The 18,599-nt window shown below is 40.4% G+C and overlaps 1 protein-coding gene across 11 annotated transcripts in view; it reads right to left on the minus strand.

The window, feature by feature from the left end:
• Window positions 1-226: 226 nt before the first annotated feature.
• The window catches only part of dysf (dysferlin, limb girdle muscular dystrophy 2B (autosomal recessive)), a 108,336-nt gene continuing 89,963 nt past the window's right edge, over window positions 227-18,599 (minus strand). For all 11 annotated transcript variants that reach the window (XM_044182901.1, XM_044182899.1, XM_044182894.1 and 8 more), the window contains 11 exons: window positions 18,202-18,372; window positions 17,643-17,785; window positions 13,847-13,986; window positions 13,612-13,700; window positions 12,785-12,880; window positions 12,493-12,634; window positions 6,115-6,214; window positions 3,963-4,135; window positions 2,482-2,591; window positions 2,201-2,348; window positions 227-1,059 (listed from right to left, as the gene is read on the minus strand). In XM_044182901.1, the coding sequence (XP_044038836.1) occupies window positions 1,003-1,059; window positions 2,201-2,348; window positions 2,482-2,591; window positions 3,963-4,135; window positions 6,115-6,214; window positions 12,493-12,634; window positions 12,785-12,880; window positions 13,612-13,700; window positions 13,847-13,986; window positions 17,643-17,785; window positions 18,202-18,372 (1,369 nt within the window). In that variant the 3' untranslated portion in view covers window positions 227-1,002. The remainder of the gene's footprint in view (window positions 1,060-2,200; window positions 2,349-2,481; window positions 2,592-3,962; window positions 4,136-6,114; window positions 6,215-12,492; window positions 12,635-12,784; window positions 12,881-13,611; window positions 13,701-13,846; window positions 13,987-17,642; window positions 17,786-18,201; window positions 18,373-18,599) is intronic.

An 18,599-nucleotide genomic window follows, 5' to 3' on the forward strand; every position in this document is an offset into this window, starting at 1 on the left:
TGCTGAAAGATTGGAGGAGGAGGAGGAGGAGGAGGAGGGAGGAGGGAGTGCAGGAGGACGCAAAGAGCAGAGGGAAGAAGAGGAGGATGAAAATGAAGGGGAGGGAAAGACAGAAAAGAAGCCGGAGAGTAGGAAGGAGAAAGGAAGGATGGGAAGAAAAGAATTTGATGCAGGAGGAAAAGAAGGAAGAAGAAAATTATTTTAAACAGGACGAGGAAGTCGAGAAGACAATTTAACAACATTTTTTATACAACTTTGATTTCTGATTGCACTTGAAGGCAGCATACGCAGCAATCATGTTTACTGTAAAGACGATTCAAAGAGAATGAAATTCCCTTCTTGCCTTAAGGTTCTTCTTCATGAAGGTTGAAGTTTTAGAGTGATAAAGTTTGACAGTTTGAAGCTGCTCCGTCACCGCTGCCTGACCTGGCTTCGCCTCATCGAAGCCGCGGGGCTGCAGGGAAACAGCAGGCGGTAAAAAGATCAGGCATCACAATCTCTGATTCTGTTTGCGCTTTTCGAACATGGCGACGTTTTTCCCAGTGGGCTTCTCTGCGTGAGGGCAGGCGAGACGAGAAAGAGGAATTAAAGAGGTGACAGAGGGATGATGAGGACACGGGTGACGCAAGTTGAGATCTGATAATAACTTTGGAAATGCATTCGGTACGGTAATGCAGTGTTTCTGATGAATGGAGAGACAGTGAGGCATAAATCTATCAGTGAAGGCACAAATGGAGACACACACACACACACACACACATGTCACAGGCGTTTGTGAACCTCGGGCACTATTGCTCATCAGGTTTATCTGTACAAAAGAGTGTCAACTTATCTGGAACACACAGTCAGATGACAGAACAGAAAGAAAAATAACATGAAAATCAGTTCAATTCAGCCCCATTTCACTTTTAGAAACTCGACATAGTTCTTCATTGTTTCAGCTTGTTTGTGTTTTCTTTCTTCTTCTTCTTTTTCTTTCCACTTTCCTGCTCTCTTGCATCATCACTCTGCTGCCTTGGCTGGTCCAAAAGGTCCCACCATCTTCATGGCAGCGTAGTTCTGTGGCACAAAAAGAAAAAAAAAACAGTAAAAACAGAAAAAGAAGAAAGGATGCAAGAGGTTGCTTTCCTCTCTAAATCACTCTGATTTGCTTTCTTCTCTTTTTCTCTCAGATTGTTTCATCACCTATGCTGAAGCTCTCTGTCTTTCTCATCCACATATCATCTTATTTATATAGTTCATTCCCTTCATCTGTCTTTCTTCTCCTTAGGAGGTTTTTAAAGACCTTTTCCTTTACTGTCATTCTTCTCTATACCGATAAAACATTAAACATAGAGGTCAATATTTACACTTTTTCATCAACATGTATTAATTTCTTACTTTTACTTAATTTTTATCTTTAGCTCTTGTTTTAGTCTTTTATTTTATGATTCTTTTGTACATTTCTTGTGCCCATTTAGAATCCCTGATGTTTTTGATTGTACTAGATTGTATTAGATCTTTTTTGTATTGTGGAGCAACTTTAGTTTATTCCAACTCTGATTTTATTTTAGTAGTTTCGGCCATCATTCCTATTGGTTATCACCATGTTAACGGCTAACATTTGGGAACGCAGCAACATTGCTAAAAAGAAGTCAGACGTTCAGGCAGATCTACCATACTTGCTGTAGTTGTGCACACACGCAGCTTTCTTGTGCAACATTTCGGGTGTGCTCACTTTTGGTTTTTCTTCATTTAGATATTCTGCCTGAACGGATGTTTACAACCTGTCCGATCTTCTTCATGACTGCTCGTGTTTCTTGACCCGACAGACTTTGTCGTATTGATGTCATCTTGTTCACAGAACTCAGTAATTACTTGTTGAGGACAATGCTATCATGACTGATAGAAATGATGGCCTGGGGCATCCTGGTGGTGGAATGGCTAAGACGCATACAACATAACCACCTCTCTCTCCCCTCATTTCCTGTCTGTCTCTATATCCGGCTGTCTAATGAAGGAGAAACTGCCCAAAAAATATTTATGAAATATGAAACTATGAAGACCAAAGTTGTAATAAACGAATTATAAAGAATTATAATTTCATTGTGCAAATAAAAATAAAATATAAGCAAATTTTACTGTCTGTTCCTTTCTTTCTCTATCTCCGTCCATGCACTGCGACAGTTTCTCATACACACACACACAGACTCAAACTTGCCGGGAACGAGTAGAGGAAGACGCCTAAGAAGAGGACGATGAAGAAGAAGATGATGAAGAGGATGATGAACCACTTGAACCGCCTCCACAGGATGAACTTGAGGGTCTTATAGGGGGAGGAGAACCACAGGAAGGAGGTCTCTGGACGCCTGGGAGGAGAGAACAGGGTGAGAAACCATATTTGTATGTTTGAGTGTGTGTGTGTGTGTGTGTGTGTGTGTGTGTGTGTGTGTGTGTGTGTGTGTGTGCATGTGTGTGTGTGTGAGAGAGAGAGAGACTCACTGAGGCTCCTCCAGGTGAGGGTTCATGTTGGGTTCATCCCTGCCGTTGCCAGCTGGTCTCTCCTCATGCTCCTGCTCCGTCACGATCTCCAGAGACATCTCCACCTTCCCCTGAAACAGAGACAACGGGCCTTTACGGGTCGGCCCCACCAGGAAGCGGCACCGCAAAATTCTACTGCTAACACGCTAGTTAGCCAGGAACATGCTAGCGCTAGTCAGTCACAATAGCTCTTTATTCCCCCCTGGCATTTTGTTCTCAGGATTGTGCATCATCTCATTTAAAAAAGCGTTTTATTTAAGAGGAAAAAAGCTAGCAAACTGCAATCAGTCAGTCAACAATCTCGTTAGCTTGGTTACTAACAGGACAATAACGTCACACAGTTTATTCAAAAGACACATTTGTAGCATCAACTCGTCTTCTCTCATAATTGTCTGCAAACCATTCCTCATTTGTGAGGTAGTTTATACTCAGAGAAGGTTAAATAAAATGGATGGTGCAACACAGCTAATGAGCTACGATAGCTTCCTTCATTTTGGACTTCCTGGCTCTCAGTTTCTCAAGACCGTCGAGACGCTTGCTATGGTAACGGTGCACATTCTTGTGCCAGTTGAACTTGACACAAAAAATGTATGCAGATTTACTTTACTGATTTTGTTGCGATATTTTTCCATTTTAAATGCTGGTGTGACTGGGCGTTTATAGTGTATTGTTTTGAAAGTTAATAAACAACAAAATGATCTATTTTACTGTTGTTGCACAAACTGGAAATGGCTAAGGTGTGCCGGTATGTCATATCAGGCCTCAGAGTATTGCATTTAAAATTTCACATATGGCTAGTTGCCACTCCAAACTTTTATCACTTTATGTGCCTTTTTTTCTGTTTTTCTTGTGTCATTATTTTTTACAGTATGATCACACTGCACGCTCAATAAGAAACATTTAAGTCATGACTACAACCACAAAAAATACATTCATGAACACACAAGATCAGATGTAACTATTCTATATAGAGTTAAGAGCCTAGAAATTGAATTTGGGTTAGAGTTTGAGTTTTTTAATAGTGCTGCTGTCATAACTTCCAAATAATGTGCCCAAAGATAATATTTTTTATTGTATAATTCTACTTTCTTGTCTTCCTGGAAATGTTTTTTTTTTTTTTTTTATTTTATTTTTGAGATTGTGGCTACAGAGTGAAATGGCTGAATCAAATTCTAAAAATAAAATCCGTATTAAGCTGCAGCCCAACATCCTGTTTCAGGTCAATAATGATGAATCATAAAGGAAATTTCAAACTCTTCTCAGTGGACCTTGTTGAGCAAAATGAATCATCATTGTTCAGTTTGTTTTGAAAATCACAAAGGATTATTCATATTAGAGTTGACCTTGACTGTATTGGTTTATGTTTTTTCCCTGTCCATGAGCGTGTGTGTGTGTGTTTACTGATAACGAGTGTCTCTGTCTGGGTGTGTTTGTGTTCTCACAGCGATGATCTTCTCTCCGTTCTGCTCGCAGGTGCAGGGCCACCATCCTTTGACGGTCTTCTGTTCAAACAGAGACACCAGTTTGTCCGCCGGCTGGTCCAGCAGCTGCAGGTTACATTTTTCGGGAGACTTGGCCGGACGCAGCATGTGGTTCAGGTCCATCACCAGGTGACCTGAAGAAACATTTACAGTACATTCGCACAGGCCTGGAGCACAAGGAAAAGTCAACGAGTCAACGAGTAGCCACTGAGGAGCATTTGTGTTGCATCCAGGGATTAAAGTGGTCATTTTTGTATTCATTGATTTTTATATTTCAGCCATTTTTTTCATTATTTTCTGTTCCCCCACACACAAAGTGTCTAAGAAAGCTTTAATGAATTAATATTGTCTGAAGAAGGACACTGATTTCTATAAAAACGTAAAAAAAAACTTAATTACTGAACAAAAACAATAACAACTTCACTGAAACGTGCAGTTTGCAGTTGCTCCTGCAGCTTCCAGAGCCTTTTAAGACGCTCTTAGCCTTCTACGAGTAGGATGAAGGCACTCTTGAATGTACGATTCAGAGTATCTTAAATTATGAGACTTTTGGGAAACACGTGTTAAGCTAAAGAAGGGCTGAAAGATGGATGTTACAATATTGGGCTTAAGATGCTTTTGGGAAACCCTGATCTGTATAAACCAGCAGTGTCAGGTCTCCATGTAGCCAGTTTTTCTTAATGACTAATTACTGAGTGTGTTATGAGTGAATTATAGACGATCCTGCGGTGGAGGGTAGTTAGTACAGTTTTGATCATTGTTGACATTAAGTATGGAGGGATTGTGGGCTGATGAATGGCACAAGAGGGACTAGATGTCCGCTGGAAGTGTTTTTCCAGAGTTAGCTGCAGTTTGACAGTGTGATCGTAGGAAAATGGCTCGTGTCTGACCCTCACACCGTGCAGGAAGATTAACAGTCAGCGGTCCGAGCTGACGAGCTGAAGACAGGCAGGAATGGAAAAAATGCTTTGAGGTGGCCACACACCCGCTGACTGTACGAGGTGAATAAACTCAAGCGAAAAAAAAAAACGCTGGTGACAGACAGGAACAGATCAGAGTCCTGGATTCCTCATCTTCCCCCTCCTCTCACGCCGCAGACACACGCTCAGTCTACACACCGTCATCCTCCCTTCTTTGGCGAAGAAAAGAAAAGATGAAGTGAAGCAGGGGGAGTGAAAGAGGAGAGGCACGGCTGTGAGTTATTTCAAGGGACAGAGCTGGGGCAGCGTCAGGGGTGAAGGAAAGGCAGAATTTTGACAGCTTGAGTCTCGCGCAGCAAAAATAAAATCAGCCCTTCCGCTCTCTGAAATGTGCCAACACAGTGGAAATGGAAGAGCGTTAATTCTAAAGATAAATGTTATCGCAGTAGTTTGTCTGTGCGCACATCGCACATGTGGTTCCCTGGATGGATATACCACCTAAACCTTGGCCAGAAATTAGGGAAAAACCTTCAAAATGTCAAACTGTATTTGAAGTAACTGTATTCCTACAACCAAAAGGCTTGTATGTATGTTTCTGACTTACTTGAAAAGGTAGTAATCTGGGAAATATGGGTCCATTTCCAGTAAGCCTTTTAAATATTTCAGAGTAAATCAAAATCGAAGAACTAACTAACTAAATCAACTTTTACTATTACTACTTTAATTTGGAAGTCAAAAACAGTATGATAGCTAAGATCCCATGGAGAGTGATGCACCTGACTCTCTTCTGTTACTCCTTAACTGCAATTGTATTGAATTTGATGACAAAACAACAAAGTACAATGATTTTACATATGTTTTAGTTAAAGATTTAACTGGATGGTTCCAAATTCTAGCCAAAAAGCGCAAAAGATTGTGCTTTAAAGATATTTGTTCTGGGAAATACTATCACTAAATCTGTAAAAATAAATGTATTAGCCAATGATTTTGTTCATGTTTATGTATCATGATTATCCAGGTTATAAACCCTTTGACAACCAACCAGAAAAGCAGCAATTCTAGCTAAAGATGAGATGAAGGAAGTGTATTAATGTACTAGTTTGGTGGAAATGTGATTTTCTCTGCTTTGTTAAAAGGCCCAAACACAGTCACCAATAGAAACACACACACACACACACAGCCATGTGTTTTACCGAGGTAGTCGTCGAAGGAGAACTTGTCATTGTCCCACACCTGGATGGTCAGTTTAGGAGTCAGTTTAGTCTCAGCTTTATCTATACTCCAGAAATGCTCCTGCAGACACACAGAAAGACCAGAGGGAAATAAAGGAGAAAAAGTTAGGTTTTGCCATTTTCTAACAGCAAGTTCTGTCTTTCTGTGATCTATATTCACTCTGTATGTGTTTCTAATGCCTTAACATTCACTTTTGCTCTGAACTGAAGGAGAAGACTTCAGAATATCTTAAAAATGAACGTGACGTGTTGAAATACGGAAAGTTCCTGCATGAAAAGAAAAAAAGTTCCTCCACCTAGAAATGTTTATGGAGACACAACAAAAGACGATAATTTGTCTCAGAAGCAGTGTTGTTGTCAACAAAGGTGTGAGGAAACATGTTTACCTCTGATAAAATCAGTTCAATTCAAAACTCAGTGCGACCGTGATATCTTACAGCCCTGAATCACACATTACAAATTTGCCTCAAAGGGCTTTACAATCTGAATAGCATACGACAAAGTTTTTCCAATTTAACCTTGACCAAAGTTTTAACCCTCAACCTTAAAAAAATGTTACAGCCGCGTAAACTTTTAGCTAAAAAACATCACTTACATTACATTACTAGTACTTCATAAGAACTGTTAACATTACTTAAAATGCAAGTTAATTTGTATCTGCAGTGTGTAACCAGAATGTTGAATGGCCTTATACTTGCAAAGATGAAAAAGTCTTGCATATTAGTTACTTATTTGTTTCCTGTCTCTATTTCCCTTTTTGTTAACCACTGGGAGTGAAGTTTTCATCTCTAATTTGCACTTTTCTTTTCAAACCTCAAACTTTATCAAACGTCATTCAGACAAAAACCCAAACCTCCCCGAGAAAGGTTTCTAAAGCTTCTTCAGCTCTTCTTTTACTGTTTATGTGCAGCTGGTGCTGCTATAATAAATTCTTCTCTATTCTTTGATGCATTTTGTGAAACTGTGTTGGATGAGGAGACAAAGGAGAGGAGAGACGCTCTGAGAAACATGTTCGGAGCAGCACTCAATCAACACATCTCTCACCACATCACCACTTCCACACTGGAGCTGTATGTGTGTGTACGTACGTACACCATCTATCTGCACAAACACATTTTTACAGGTGCAACCATGCGTGCGTGTGTGTGTGTATTAGACCTATTATCGCCTCTGGTAAATTCACACTAAACTGCCAGACAGTATCTGATCCTGTCTCACCTTTGTGCTAATGGGCTTCACTCTACAGCTGAGGCACGCCGAGTTGCCTCTCTTTCTCTTTCCATTCCCTCAGTCGTGCTTTTTATCTGTGTGCGTGAGACTCTTTGGCTGTTGTTATAAAAAAAATATGGCTTTTCACACCTGAAATAAAATAGGTCCCCTGTGATTTGCAGCAAATGTCAATACGTCACGGTAATGTTCCTAAAAATACTTGGTGAGGAGATTTTCCGCAAACTAAAAGCTGCACTTGCCAACTTCGAATTTTAGGGACCTTGCTAATAACCAGGACATGTGATGATCGATTTACAGCAAAGTGAGGCGAGAGGGGCTTTTGGAAAAACTTTTCACAGTCTCTCTGCTTAAGAAAGTTTGCATTTCGATTAGTGAATTCCCACATGCTGATTTCCTGCCTGACTCCATTTGGGGAATCCACAGTGTCTCAATTAGTAGGCATGAACCTCTATTGATTCACACTCATGAGACGGGTCTGTCCATCCATTTGCCGACCCTTACCGTGTGTGGGTCGTGGTGACAGCAGGTATCCAGGAGGCATCCAAATCAAAACCAAAACCACCTCAACTGGCTCTTTTCATTGTGAAGGAGCAGCGGTTTCTACTCTACGCCACTTCCAGGTGTCTCAGTTAGGCGTCTTCATGGGTTTAAAACCTTGGATCTGATCCTGGATACTGTAAACCAAGTGGATCTGTGAAGACCTCACACACATGGCAGCAGCACAGGTAGACACACTGCATCGCCACTCCTCTTTCTAACGCTGGGCGACGCCCCACAGAATCAGCATTATTTTCTACACTCCCTGCATCAACCGGCACATGCAGGCCTGACTTCCCTGGTCAGGCGATGTTACGTTCATATCGATTCATATCAATTTACTGTTTTTTGGCTGGCTGGTAGTGGGCGGGGCTTCAGAGACCCAGGTGCATTACAATACAGTATTTGCTTTGGCTCAGTTCTCACAACACCGAGTTTCAATGTGCAAAACCCTTAATCCAAAGAGCCAAGCTGTCTTGCTAAATTCATACCTTTAAGCACAAACTGTTGAACTTACATACAAAATCCAAAACTCTAGATTACATGCATATATTAGCACAAGTTTCGGTGCTAATTAATAAGTGTACAGATCACTGAATCCATGCAACATGTGTTTGCAAACACTTCTTATTTTAACATCACATATTGCGGCATAAATGCTAATTACATCACCACCACTGCCGTGCATGTGAAATGGATGGGAAAAAATGGAAAAAGACAAAAATGTTGCATTGTATTGAGTGTCTATTACAGCAGTGTAGATGTTGTTTACAGTAATGTTATATGTTGTCAAGCATTTCAGCGTACTGTATTTCAGATGATTAGTGTCTGGAATAAAGACAATCTTTGTTGTCGATACAGAACAGAAACCGATGTACAGTCACTGCATCAGTAGGATTGACTGTAGTGTAAAGTCAGACCTTAGATCTACATCATCTATATTTACAGTAAAACAGCATATTTAATAGATAAAATGAAAGTTTTCTTAAATACTGACTTGTTGCTATTGGTATAATCTTGAGGAAGTGACCCATGCAGACTCTGTTTTGATGAGATTTTTATTTGATTTTAAATTATTCATTATTTGGCTTTGTATTATGCTTGATACGCTGTGTTGTCCTTTGGATACACCCGAGAATTTAACCTCACAGTTCTGGCTTTTTCCTCGGAGATCTGGGACTCAGTTTTTCCTGATCTTCCTCTGAATATCCAGCTCAAAATGTGAGTGATGCTTGGCTTTAATTTGCTGGGAATTTTTCTGTAATTTTACCCTCAATTACTATGGAGTATAAGGGGACAAATATGACATTTAGCAATGCAAACCCAGTTTAGTGTTTTGCTTAACAATACATCTGATTTTTGCAAATATGCACAAAAAACCTGCTCTGTTTCTGTATGTTTAAATGATAAATGGACTCCTCTCTGCTGCCTGTGTTATGACTTCACACTGACTCTCTAAATCAGAGTCTAAATCCACATCATGCTCTCACACTTCATAACAACACACACAAACACTGAGAATAAACACACTACACCCTGTGTGTGTGTGTGTGTGTGTGTGTGTGCGCGTGGCTGCTAAAGCATGTACGCATGTCAGTGTCAATGTGTGTGTGTGTGTGTGTGTGTGTGTCACTGCTTGGCTCACTTTATCCACAAACTCTGTCCAAGTACATTAAGTTATCACTCTACAGCTGTCACACGCAGGGGTGGGACGCTGTATATGAGTGTGTGTTTGAGTGTGTGTGTGTGTGTGTGTGTGTGTGTGTGTGTGTGTGTGTAACTGCTCTGCAATATCTAACAACATCAATCAATTTCCTTTTTGTTGCCAGCATGCTAAGTACAGTCTTGTTCAGTCTTCTCTCTCATTTCCTCCATCCATCTTTCTCCCTCTCTCTGTTTTTCTCGCAAATCAAATAAACTCTAATGGCGTAAATGTTCATTTAAATTATCGCCAAAGTTAAATTACATATTGTTGAATGCAATGAACATGTACATAATTGTTAAATAATTAATAAGAAAAAGTACTAAATAGAAGAAAACAATTAACTTAGGCTTACCGACATTATTTTTCTTTCACTTTCTCCTGGGTTTTTTTCTCAAATTTTTTGGTGGCGTTGTTTGATGGTTGTGCAATAAAGAATCTTTTGCTGAGTGGAATAACCTGAGGCAATTGACATGTGTCCACCACGCAATCCTAGTAGCAACATCACATAATTAAACATACAATATGCTATGAAGAAATTGCAAATGTGACCGAAAACATTTTGATTAACAACAAAAGTTGAATCTTTTTATTTGTTATTTATTTGTTTTTTTGTGATATAAGGCCTGTTTAAGGACTGCTTTTATGTTTTGTTTTTTTATTACCCAACTCAACTCTAAGGATCTTTTTAGCATCTTTTAGCTCACCGCTCTCATGGTGTTTTTTTCAGCCACCCACTGTACACAGCAAACAGCAGACAGACACAGTTAGAGACCAGCTGGTGAACATAGTGGAGCATTCAGCAGCTTACTGTAAGACCCAAACATTTTCCTCAGGGGTTGGTGGAGACCAAAACAGAGCTAAAAGAAAGTGAATATTGGACTTACATTTGCCAGGTGGACAGAAACATGACTCCAAACGAATGCTAATGATGCTCCTTATCTGCTGAATGTGCAAATATGCAATAGCTGGCTAACAAGTTCACCATATCAATTTTATTAGGCGATAATACTGTATGTTGTGCTTTCAGCTTGTTGCGCTGTAGAGGCCAAACATCTGTTAATACAGGTTTATACACTAACGTAACTATGCAGAGAAGTAGCAGGGCAATATCAGCCTGTTAGCCTATATTTAGAATTTGCACACATTTATGGGGACTGTGCTGGTATTATGTCCGTGACAGCAGCTGTAGCACCTGGAAGATATAGTTGTACATTCGCGACTCACTGCCCTCCACCTTTTAACATTTCAACATGCTAATTAACTACAGTATAAATAAATGGTAAACAATTGTCAAAATGTACTTTAAGGTTTTTAGGTTTCTGAGGTGCTAAATAAGCTGTCTAACACCCCCTGAGATGCCTTACAGTTCAAACATACACCTTACATTCTGCATATGGGTATGATGCCTTGAAAAAACATGAGTTGACAAAGTCAGATTTTCTGAGACTAAAGGTAAAATTTCAATTAAAGGCAGGTTTCAGAGGAAATAGTCAGAATTCTGGGAAAAACACTCTAGGTTTTCTGAGTTGAACTAATCAAGCTGAACAAGTGCGAGTGTTGATAGTGTTGTTGATCAGTCCCTCTGACTCAGTCATTATATCACCAACCGCTGAGGTTTCTGGTTTCATAAACTCTGTTTCTGGCTCCATCTGTGTTTTGGAGTAAAAGCTCTCCACCCAGCAGATTTTTTATTTAAAACTCCCTCTTGTCTTTTCAGCTGCTCACTGATTGAGGATGCTGCTACGAGCGAGCGAACCCCGTTGTAAAACATGTCAGCTATGGACGGCTAAAGAGGCTCGTTTTCATGCCAAGAAAAGCAAATGACAGCCGTGTTGTTATTCCAGTTTTCAGTGTGATGTTATTTTAGCTCTTCACTACATGTTTCTGTTGAGTCTCAGAGATTCAACAACATTTAATTCACTCCTCTTTCTTGTTTAAATGTCACTTCATTATTTTTGTTAATTGCAGACCGCTGTAGATTATTCAGGGAGCAGAAAATCTGCAGACCTCCTGCTTTTACTTTTGGAGGGGATTTTTAACCAGGTTCAGTAAAACAAAATGAATAAAACATTGGAAACATTAGAAATGACACAAGTACAAAAAAACAGTAGTTACCGGTATGTAGCTTATGTTATATAACAAAATATGTCTTTGCTTTGTTTTAAACAGATGGATTTGGGTGAGATAGTCAGGAGCACTTTTCAGGTCCAGTAAAACGTGTTGGACCCACTAAGATTTCCAGTGGACCGTCTGTACTGTAGATGTAAAAAATCTGAAGTTCTTTCACGGATAAGACTGGCGATATTCTATATTTTTGTTAACAAATTCAATGAAAAGACCAAAACCAACAATGTGTTTCTTCCCTACCCTGTCTGTGGCTCTCAGCCCCAAGCCCACTGGTTCCTACTGAAGACGTAAATCTTTACAAACAGCTCACAAATATATAGTTTAAAGGCTGGTCACTGTAGTTTGTATCAAACTTTAATCAAACAATAGGAAACAGTGCATTTGTTGGGGACTTTTTTCAGCAGCAGGACGGTGTGTGTGGGATGAGTGAAAATATACTGCAGTGTGTGATCATGCTAATGAGGGAACATGTCACCCAGTGCAACAGTGCGGCTCACTGATGTGTTTTTATTAGTTTTTGGACAACAGTGGAGCTCTATGGCACAGAGGAAGAAGATATTACACAAACTGAAATTATTATTCTGTGTATTGTATTAGTCAATCCTGTCTTTTCTTTGTCTTCTTCTTTCTTTTTCTTTCCTTCCTTCCTTCTTTGTTTCATATTCCTGCTGCTGTTGTTGTTATTTAGCAGGTATGGGCGATAGATGAAAAACAGAAAGCTCAATTTTTTCCCTCCTTACCTTCCTGTCAACGACACAGAGTTGCTCTGCTGGTAAATAGTGGAAGGGAAACAGGAATCTGTAGTTGAAGTTTCCCTCTCCGCCCAGAGAGCGGTAATGGACGTCAGTCTTCTGCTTGTTGTGTTCGTGTCCGTCGAGCCAGCTGAGAACAGATGACGGGTGTGAGTTATTATTCTTTTTATTCATTTATTAGTGAGATAACTAATGTATATGTTTAAAGTAACAATAATGAGAACAAAACCAAATGAATAAATGACGACAGAGGCCTTCGTGGTTGACTTCCTCCTCTCACCCTTTAACGTAGATGTCGCTCATTTTCTCCCCACTGATGCTGACATCATCCAGGATGACATCACTGGTGTTCCAAATGATGCAACGCAGAAAAAACCTGAAGAAGAACCAAAAACACATCTGATTACCTCAACTATTGATGTATTTACTGGTGTATTGATTAGTTTATTGATTTTATTCATTATTCATTACTCATTATTATGAGTCATTATGTGACTGGGAAAAATGATTAAATGACCAATTGATCAATGGATTGTATGACTGAGTAAAAGACTAACTTACCAACTGGTAACAGCTTAATTAATTGACTGACGTCCTGATTGATTGATTGATTGACTGACTGACAACTGACTGACTTATTAACCAACATACTGGCTGAAGGACCAACTGACTCACTGACTGATTGACTGATAAACTGACTGATTCACTAACAAACTGACTGATTGATTTGTAACGTGATTGATTGACTGACTGACTGACTCACTGATCGATTGATTGATATACTCATTGATTGATTGACTGACTAACTGATATAGTCATTGACTGACTAACCAAGTAATTTAAACACTGAATGATCAACTGGCTTACTAATCCACTGATTGACTGACCAATCATATGATTGATTAACTGACTAACTAGCTGACATTCTACTTTATTGAGTGATCCACATACTTATTGATTGACTGACTGACTCACTGGCATTCTGACTGATTAATTGACTGAAATTGATGTCTGATTCCATCTCACACCAAAATTTGCACGTCTACAGTAGACTTGATGTATGTGTGTGTGTGTGTGTGTGTGTGTGTGTGTGTGTGTGTGTACTACTTCTTAGCCTTGCGTGGTGTGACATTGAACGGGGGTCCAGGTGATCCCAGGGACTTGGGGAACAGGTCCACCCACATCATCAGACGCCCCTGACAGACAGCACCGACGACCAATCAAAAGACACAGAAAAAAAACAACCAAAAAGAAGCTAAAAGGCTAAGAAACAGCTGACAGCAGATGGTAGTGGAAACCAAAGGGACACTAACTGTATAGGATCATACTGAGTGTACCTTACCTGCTCTATGTCAGGTTGCAATGGGCTGTACAGTGGTCTGGTCTCCACATGTTCAGGTACAAATCCCAATTTCCTCAAGATGAGGAGGGACAGTCGCTCCTTAATTGGGCCAAGGTGACGTTTGGACACATTTTTGTCCTCTGAAAACACACACAAACACATGCACACACACAGGCATAAAAAACTAGGTTTAATCTAGGTTTAAGTGTAGGTCAAACAAGTCTTTAAATGACTGTTTAGGCTCTGAGAATGGAGAATGGAAATACAGAATACTGGGTGGACTGGGAGGAGAGCAGGTCACATAGGAATTATTCATAATTCATACACACTCAGACACAAATACACTAAGCTGTTCATTGGTCTCTGCATCACAACTGAATGAGGAAAATCTGTGCTGTTTCCAAGCAAAACTAGAATATCAAACTAATGTCAAAAGTTTATGACTGTAAACCTTGACTGTGAGAGGAGAGGAAGGAAAGACTGAGGAAAGGGAAGGAGAGGAGATAAAGGAGGAGAGGGGAGGAGAGGAGCAGGGAGAGGAGACAAAAAGAAAAGAAAGGGAATAAAAGGTAAAGAAGAAAAGACATGAAAGGAAAAGGAGAGGCTAGGAGATGAGACAAGAGGAGACATTAGGAGAGGAGGAGGGAAGGGAAAGAGAGGAGAGGAGGAGACTAGGAGAAACAGGTCTGGAAAGTTGAAGAAAAGTAGAAAAAGAGGAAGAAGGGAGGAAAAGGAGAGGAAAGGTGAAAGAGAACAGAAATTAAAAATGAAAAAGGCAAGAGAGAAAGGTAGATGAAAAGGGGAGATAGAAAAGATGAGAGAAGGAAAGACGGAAATGAAGAGGGTGATATGGAAGATAGTGAAAAGAAAAGAAAACTAAATAACAGGAGAGAGAATAGGTTGAAAGGTGAGTGAAAGAAGGATGGAAGAAGAGAGAAGAGCAAACACAAGTAAGAAAGAGAAAAAAGAAACCAGGGGAAACTTGGAGGGGTAAAGACTGAAACAAATATGAAAAGAAAGGAAAGAAAAAAGGTTAGGGATAGAGAGATAGATAGAGAGAAAGTATAAAACAAAAATCAGAGGTAGGAGGAGGAAGAGGAGCGTGGCCTCTCAGCCAATTAGCAACCGCTTTTGACGGACAGCAGGCTGACGCACGGTAACCGCGGCAACTGTGGAAAGAGAACGCGGCGGCGTTCCTCGCTAACCGAGAGATGACCACGATGTTGACGTTGGCTTGTCCACACACACACACACACACATACACACACACACACACAGACAGACACACACACACACAGTTGTACCATAAATCACCAAAACGACAACCATGACCTTGTATCGCACCAGCCATGGAACATATGTGTGTTCAGTGTGTGTGTGTAGAGGTGAAAGTTAATCTTTAATATTTATCTCATCGCTCTGCTTTTCAGGTGGTCCTGTGGCTTAACTCCCCCCTCCTTCCTCCCCCTATCCTCTCCCCCTCCCAGGTTCTACAGTTTTAGTAGCAGAGGAGGCGATGGAGGAAAGGAAGGATGGAAGGAGGTAGATAGAGACGTGGAGAGAAATGATGGGGAAAAGAAATGGAGTGAAACCACTAGAGAAGAAGAGAGGAGAGGGGTAAGAAAGTGTAGGAGGAGCAAGGAAACAAAGGAGAAAAGGAGGGGAAAAGGAGACAAAGGAAAGAAAGAGAGGATAGAGTGAAAAACAGGATGGAGAAATGTGAGGGGAAGAAAGAAGCAAAGAGGGGAGAAAGGAGAGAAGCGGGTTCAGAAAGGGAAACTGCGGTCCAGGTTCACATTGTGGAAATTAGTTTGTGGTGATTAATTAATTGTAAATATATTTGCTAATATGCACCACGAAAGCACATTATGAACCGAAATCATAGGGGCCTAAGGTGACATCAGCATCATCACCTAATCTTGAGGCCCCAGCTTAAAGAGCAGGCAAATAGCTGCCCAGGGGCCCAGTTACCTCCCATGTAATGTAGGTCAAAATCTACTGTAGATAACAAAACCAATACGATCACGTGAATCCCAATAAACATGACCTCATATCGTCTAATAATAATCAATGCCCCCACGTGAAGAGAGGCATGCAATGGAAGAAAAATGAAGACACAGGGGGAAAGAAAAAGTGGGAAAGGAAGAGGAGCAGCAGGGTTAAAATGTTGAGAGAGAGAAAAAGAGGTATGTGTAGGATGGGACGAGGGAAATGAAAGAGGGGAACGAGGAAGAGAAAGAGGAGAAAAAAGGGTGAGAGTGGAGTGGAAAAGAAAGAAAACGAAACAGAAAAGGTAGAAAATCGAGCAATGGGAGGGACAGAAGGAAGAAAAGGGCGAATAAAGGAAAAGAAAAAGACAAGAGAGAGAGGGAGGTATGGGTGGAGTGGGAGTACAGTGTAGAGTGATTTATTTACTGTGAATTTACTGAACGTGTAAGCACCACTACACACTTATATACACACACACACGAATATGTGGATGATATAAATCTATGCAGTTTGTATTTTCATTAAACTGACTTTTTTTTAATGGTAGAAGGTCTGATGGAGTCTGAGCCAATCAGCAATGGACTGAAGGGCACGCGTGTGTGTGTGTGTGTGTGTGTGTGTGTGTGTGTGTGTGTGTGTGTGAGAGAGAGAGAATGTGTGTGTATGTGTGTGTGTGTGAGAGAGAAGAGAGAGTGTGTGTGTGTGTTTCAGTGGTGCCAATGATGCCCTAATCGAACTACCCTGCGTTTAAAGCTTTCCAGCCTCTCACTCTCTCTGACTCTCTCTCACTAGTTTTGTTTTCAGTTCACAGTGGCTTTAATGGTACAACACACACACACACACACACACACACACACACACACACACTCCTCCTGTTAAAGACAAAACAAGTCAGAAAGCACAAAACATTTCAATGAATCAATCTACAAGTCAATATCTGAGAGTGCAAGACAGATTCGGAAACAGAAACAGCGCTGTATTTAGATAAACTTTATCTAGTTTTAAACAGAGTAAGAATCACGATTGAACACTTGAGACATCCATCAAAATTAAGAAAAATAAAGAAAAGAGAGACAAAATAAAAGAACACATATACTGTAAGACAAAAAAATGTTAATAAAGAAGAACAGAAGTGCCTTCCTACTTGAGAACGTAAGAACTATGATGTATTTGCTTTTCACTATGCATGGGGAGTGGGGCTGAATCTTATGTTTCACTTTTTTTTTGTTTTTAAAACCAAAGCCAGTTCTCTCATTCAGGAAATATTGTTTATTTATATTCTTGTTTTATAACTGCATGGCGAAATAACACAAGCAGCAGAGAAGAAGGGATGGTGATTGTCTGTAGTGAGTGCAAGGACAGTGACATGAGTTACTGACAGTAAAATGTTTCATAAAACCCTGTGTAATTAACTAATATGTGGACTGCTGTTGTTAGTATGTTAGTCATGCTAGCCCCCGCAACTTATGTTTACAACCCTACCCACACAATTTCCTGTCCCCCCTGCTTTTGGGCACACCACAAGTAAATTTCGCCAGTGCATGCTTCGAAACAGGACACACCGATATCTCTTAATCTCTTTTTCACAGTTTCAGTATTTCAGACAAATGAGAAAGCCAGTGGAGCACGCTGGGAGGTATTCTGACAGGTCACGTTCAAAAAAAGGGTGTTTTGCAGGTGAGTGATACAAGCAAAACTTGGTGTGCCCTTACATATCTGTCTCTGCGCACTCTCAAATCTTGATTTGCTGATTTATTACGCCATATATTAATTTATTTTTGTTGATTTGTGAGCATTCGTCACTCACCGAGGTCTGCAGCGGTGTAATGGTCTCCTCTGAAGTGGACTACGTCGTCTTGGTAGACAGGCTTTCGCAGGTTTTGACGCTCACACGCTCTGTACAGCAGCTGCCTGGGTGTCAACTGATCTCGCCACTGGTTTACCCCTGATCTAATGGGCGAAAGACATAGAAACAGAGCGCGTGAGATAGAGAGGGGGAGAGATGGAGACTATAGTCCTCAGCAAGCTGGATTTAACTGGTTGACTCTATAGTAGAGAAATATTTCAGTTTATTTACATTCTGAGTGAGTGCATCTGCCTATTGTGCAAAGGGTAACCATGTTCTTTTATTTTTACAGACATGATAATTTGATTTTTATTTATTTTGCATTTATTTCAGTCACATAAAAAAAACACTGGAAGAACACAAATGGACACAAAACTAAATAAATAACACATTTCTAAATATTTAAAAGAATATTAAAAAATAGCATTCTTCTGTCTTAATCTTAGGAAAAAATGAACAATAAACAAAATAAATAAATAACGGGAGTTATAAAACTCATCAGGCGGTTGTGTCTACTCACACACAGTAGGACTGCGGCAGGCCACACATGGCTCCATATTTGGACAGGAAGCGATTCTCCAGGTCAATCACCGTCTCTCCGATCTTCTCGTCTTTGGTCAGCATGTCATGGTCATACAGCATCACACGAAGGTCCTTCTCCACAGGGAGGGAACAGGTGAGCTCGAACATCCTGAAAGAAAAAGAGTCAAGAACAGAGGGAAAACAGTCAGAGCTGTGATTAAGGCTTTAGAGGCTTTGCAGGGGCGTCCCAAACCTTCCGGTGACCACATCTGGCATCTGATTGTATGTAAATCATGTGGGTGGGGGGGGGTGTCAGCCACAGTCTTTCCTGCTCGCCTCAGGGTCCTGGAGGTGTACAGGTCCTTGAGGGAAGGTAGACTGCAGCCTTCTAGGCGG

Source organism: Siniperca chuatsi, linkage group LG22, assembly GCF_020085105.1.
Source record: "Siniperca chuatsi isolate FFG_IHB_CAS linkage group LG22, ASM2008510v1, whole genome shotgun sequence".
Taxonomy (NCBI): Eukaryota; Metazoa; Chordata; class Actinopteri; order Centrarchiformes; family Sinipercidae; genus Siniperca; species Siniperca chuatsi.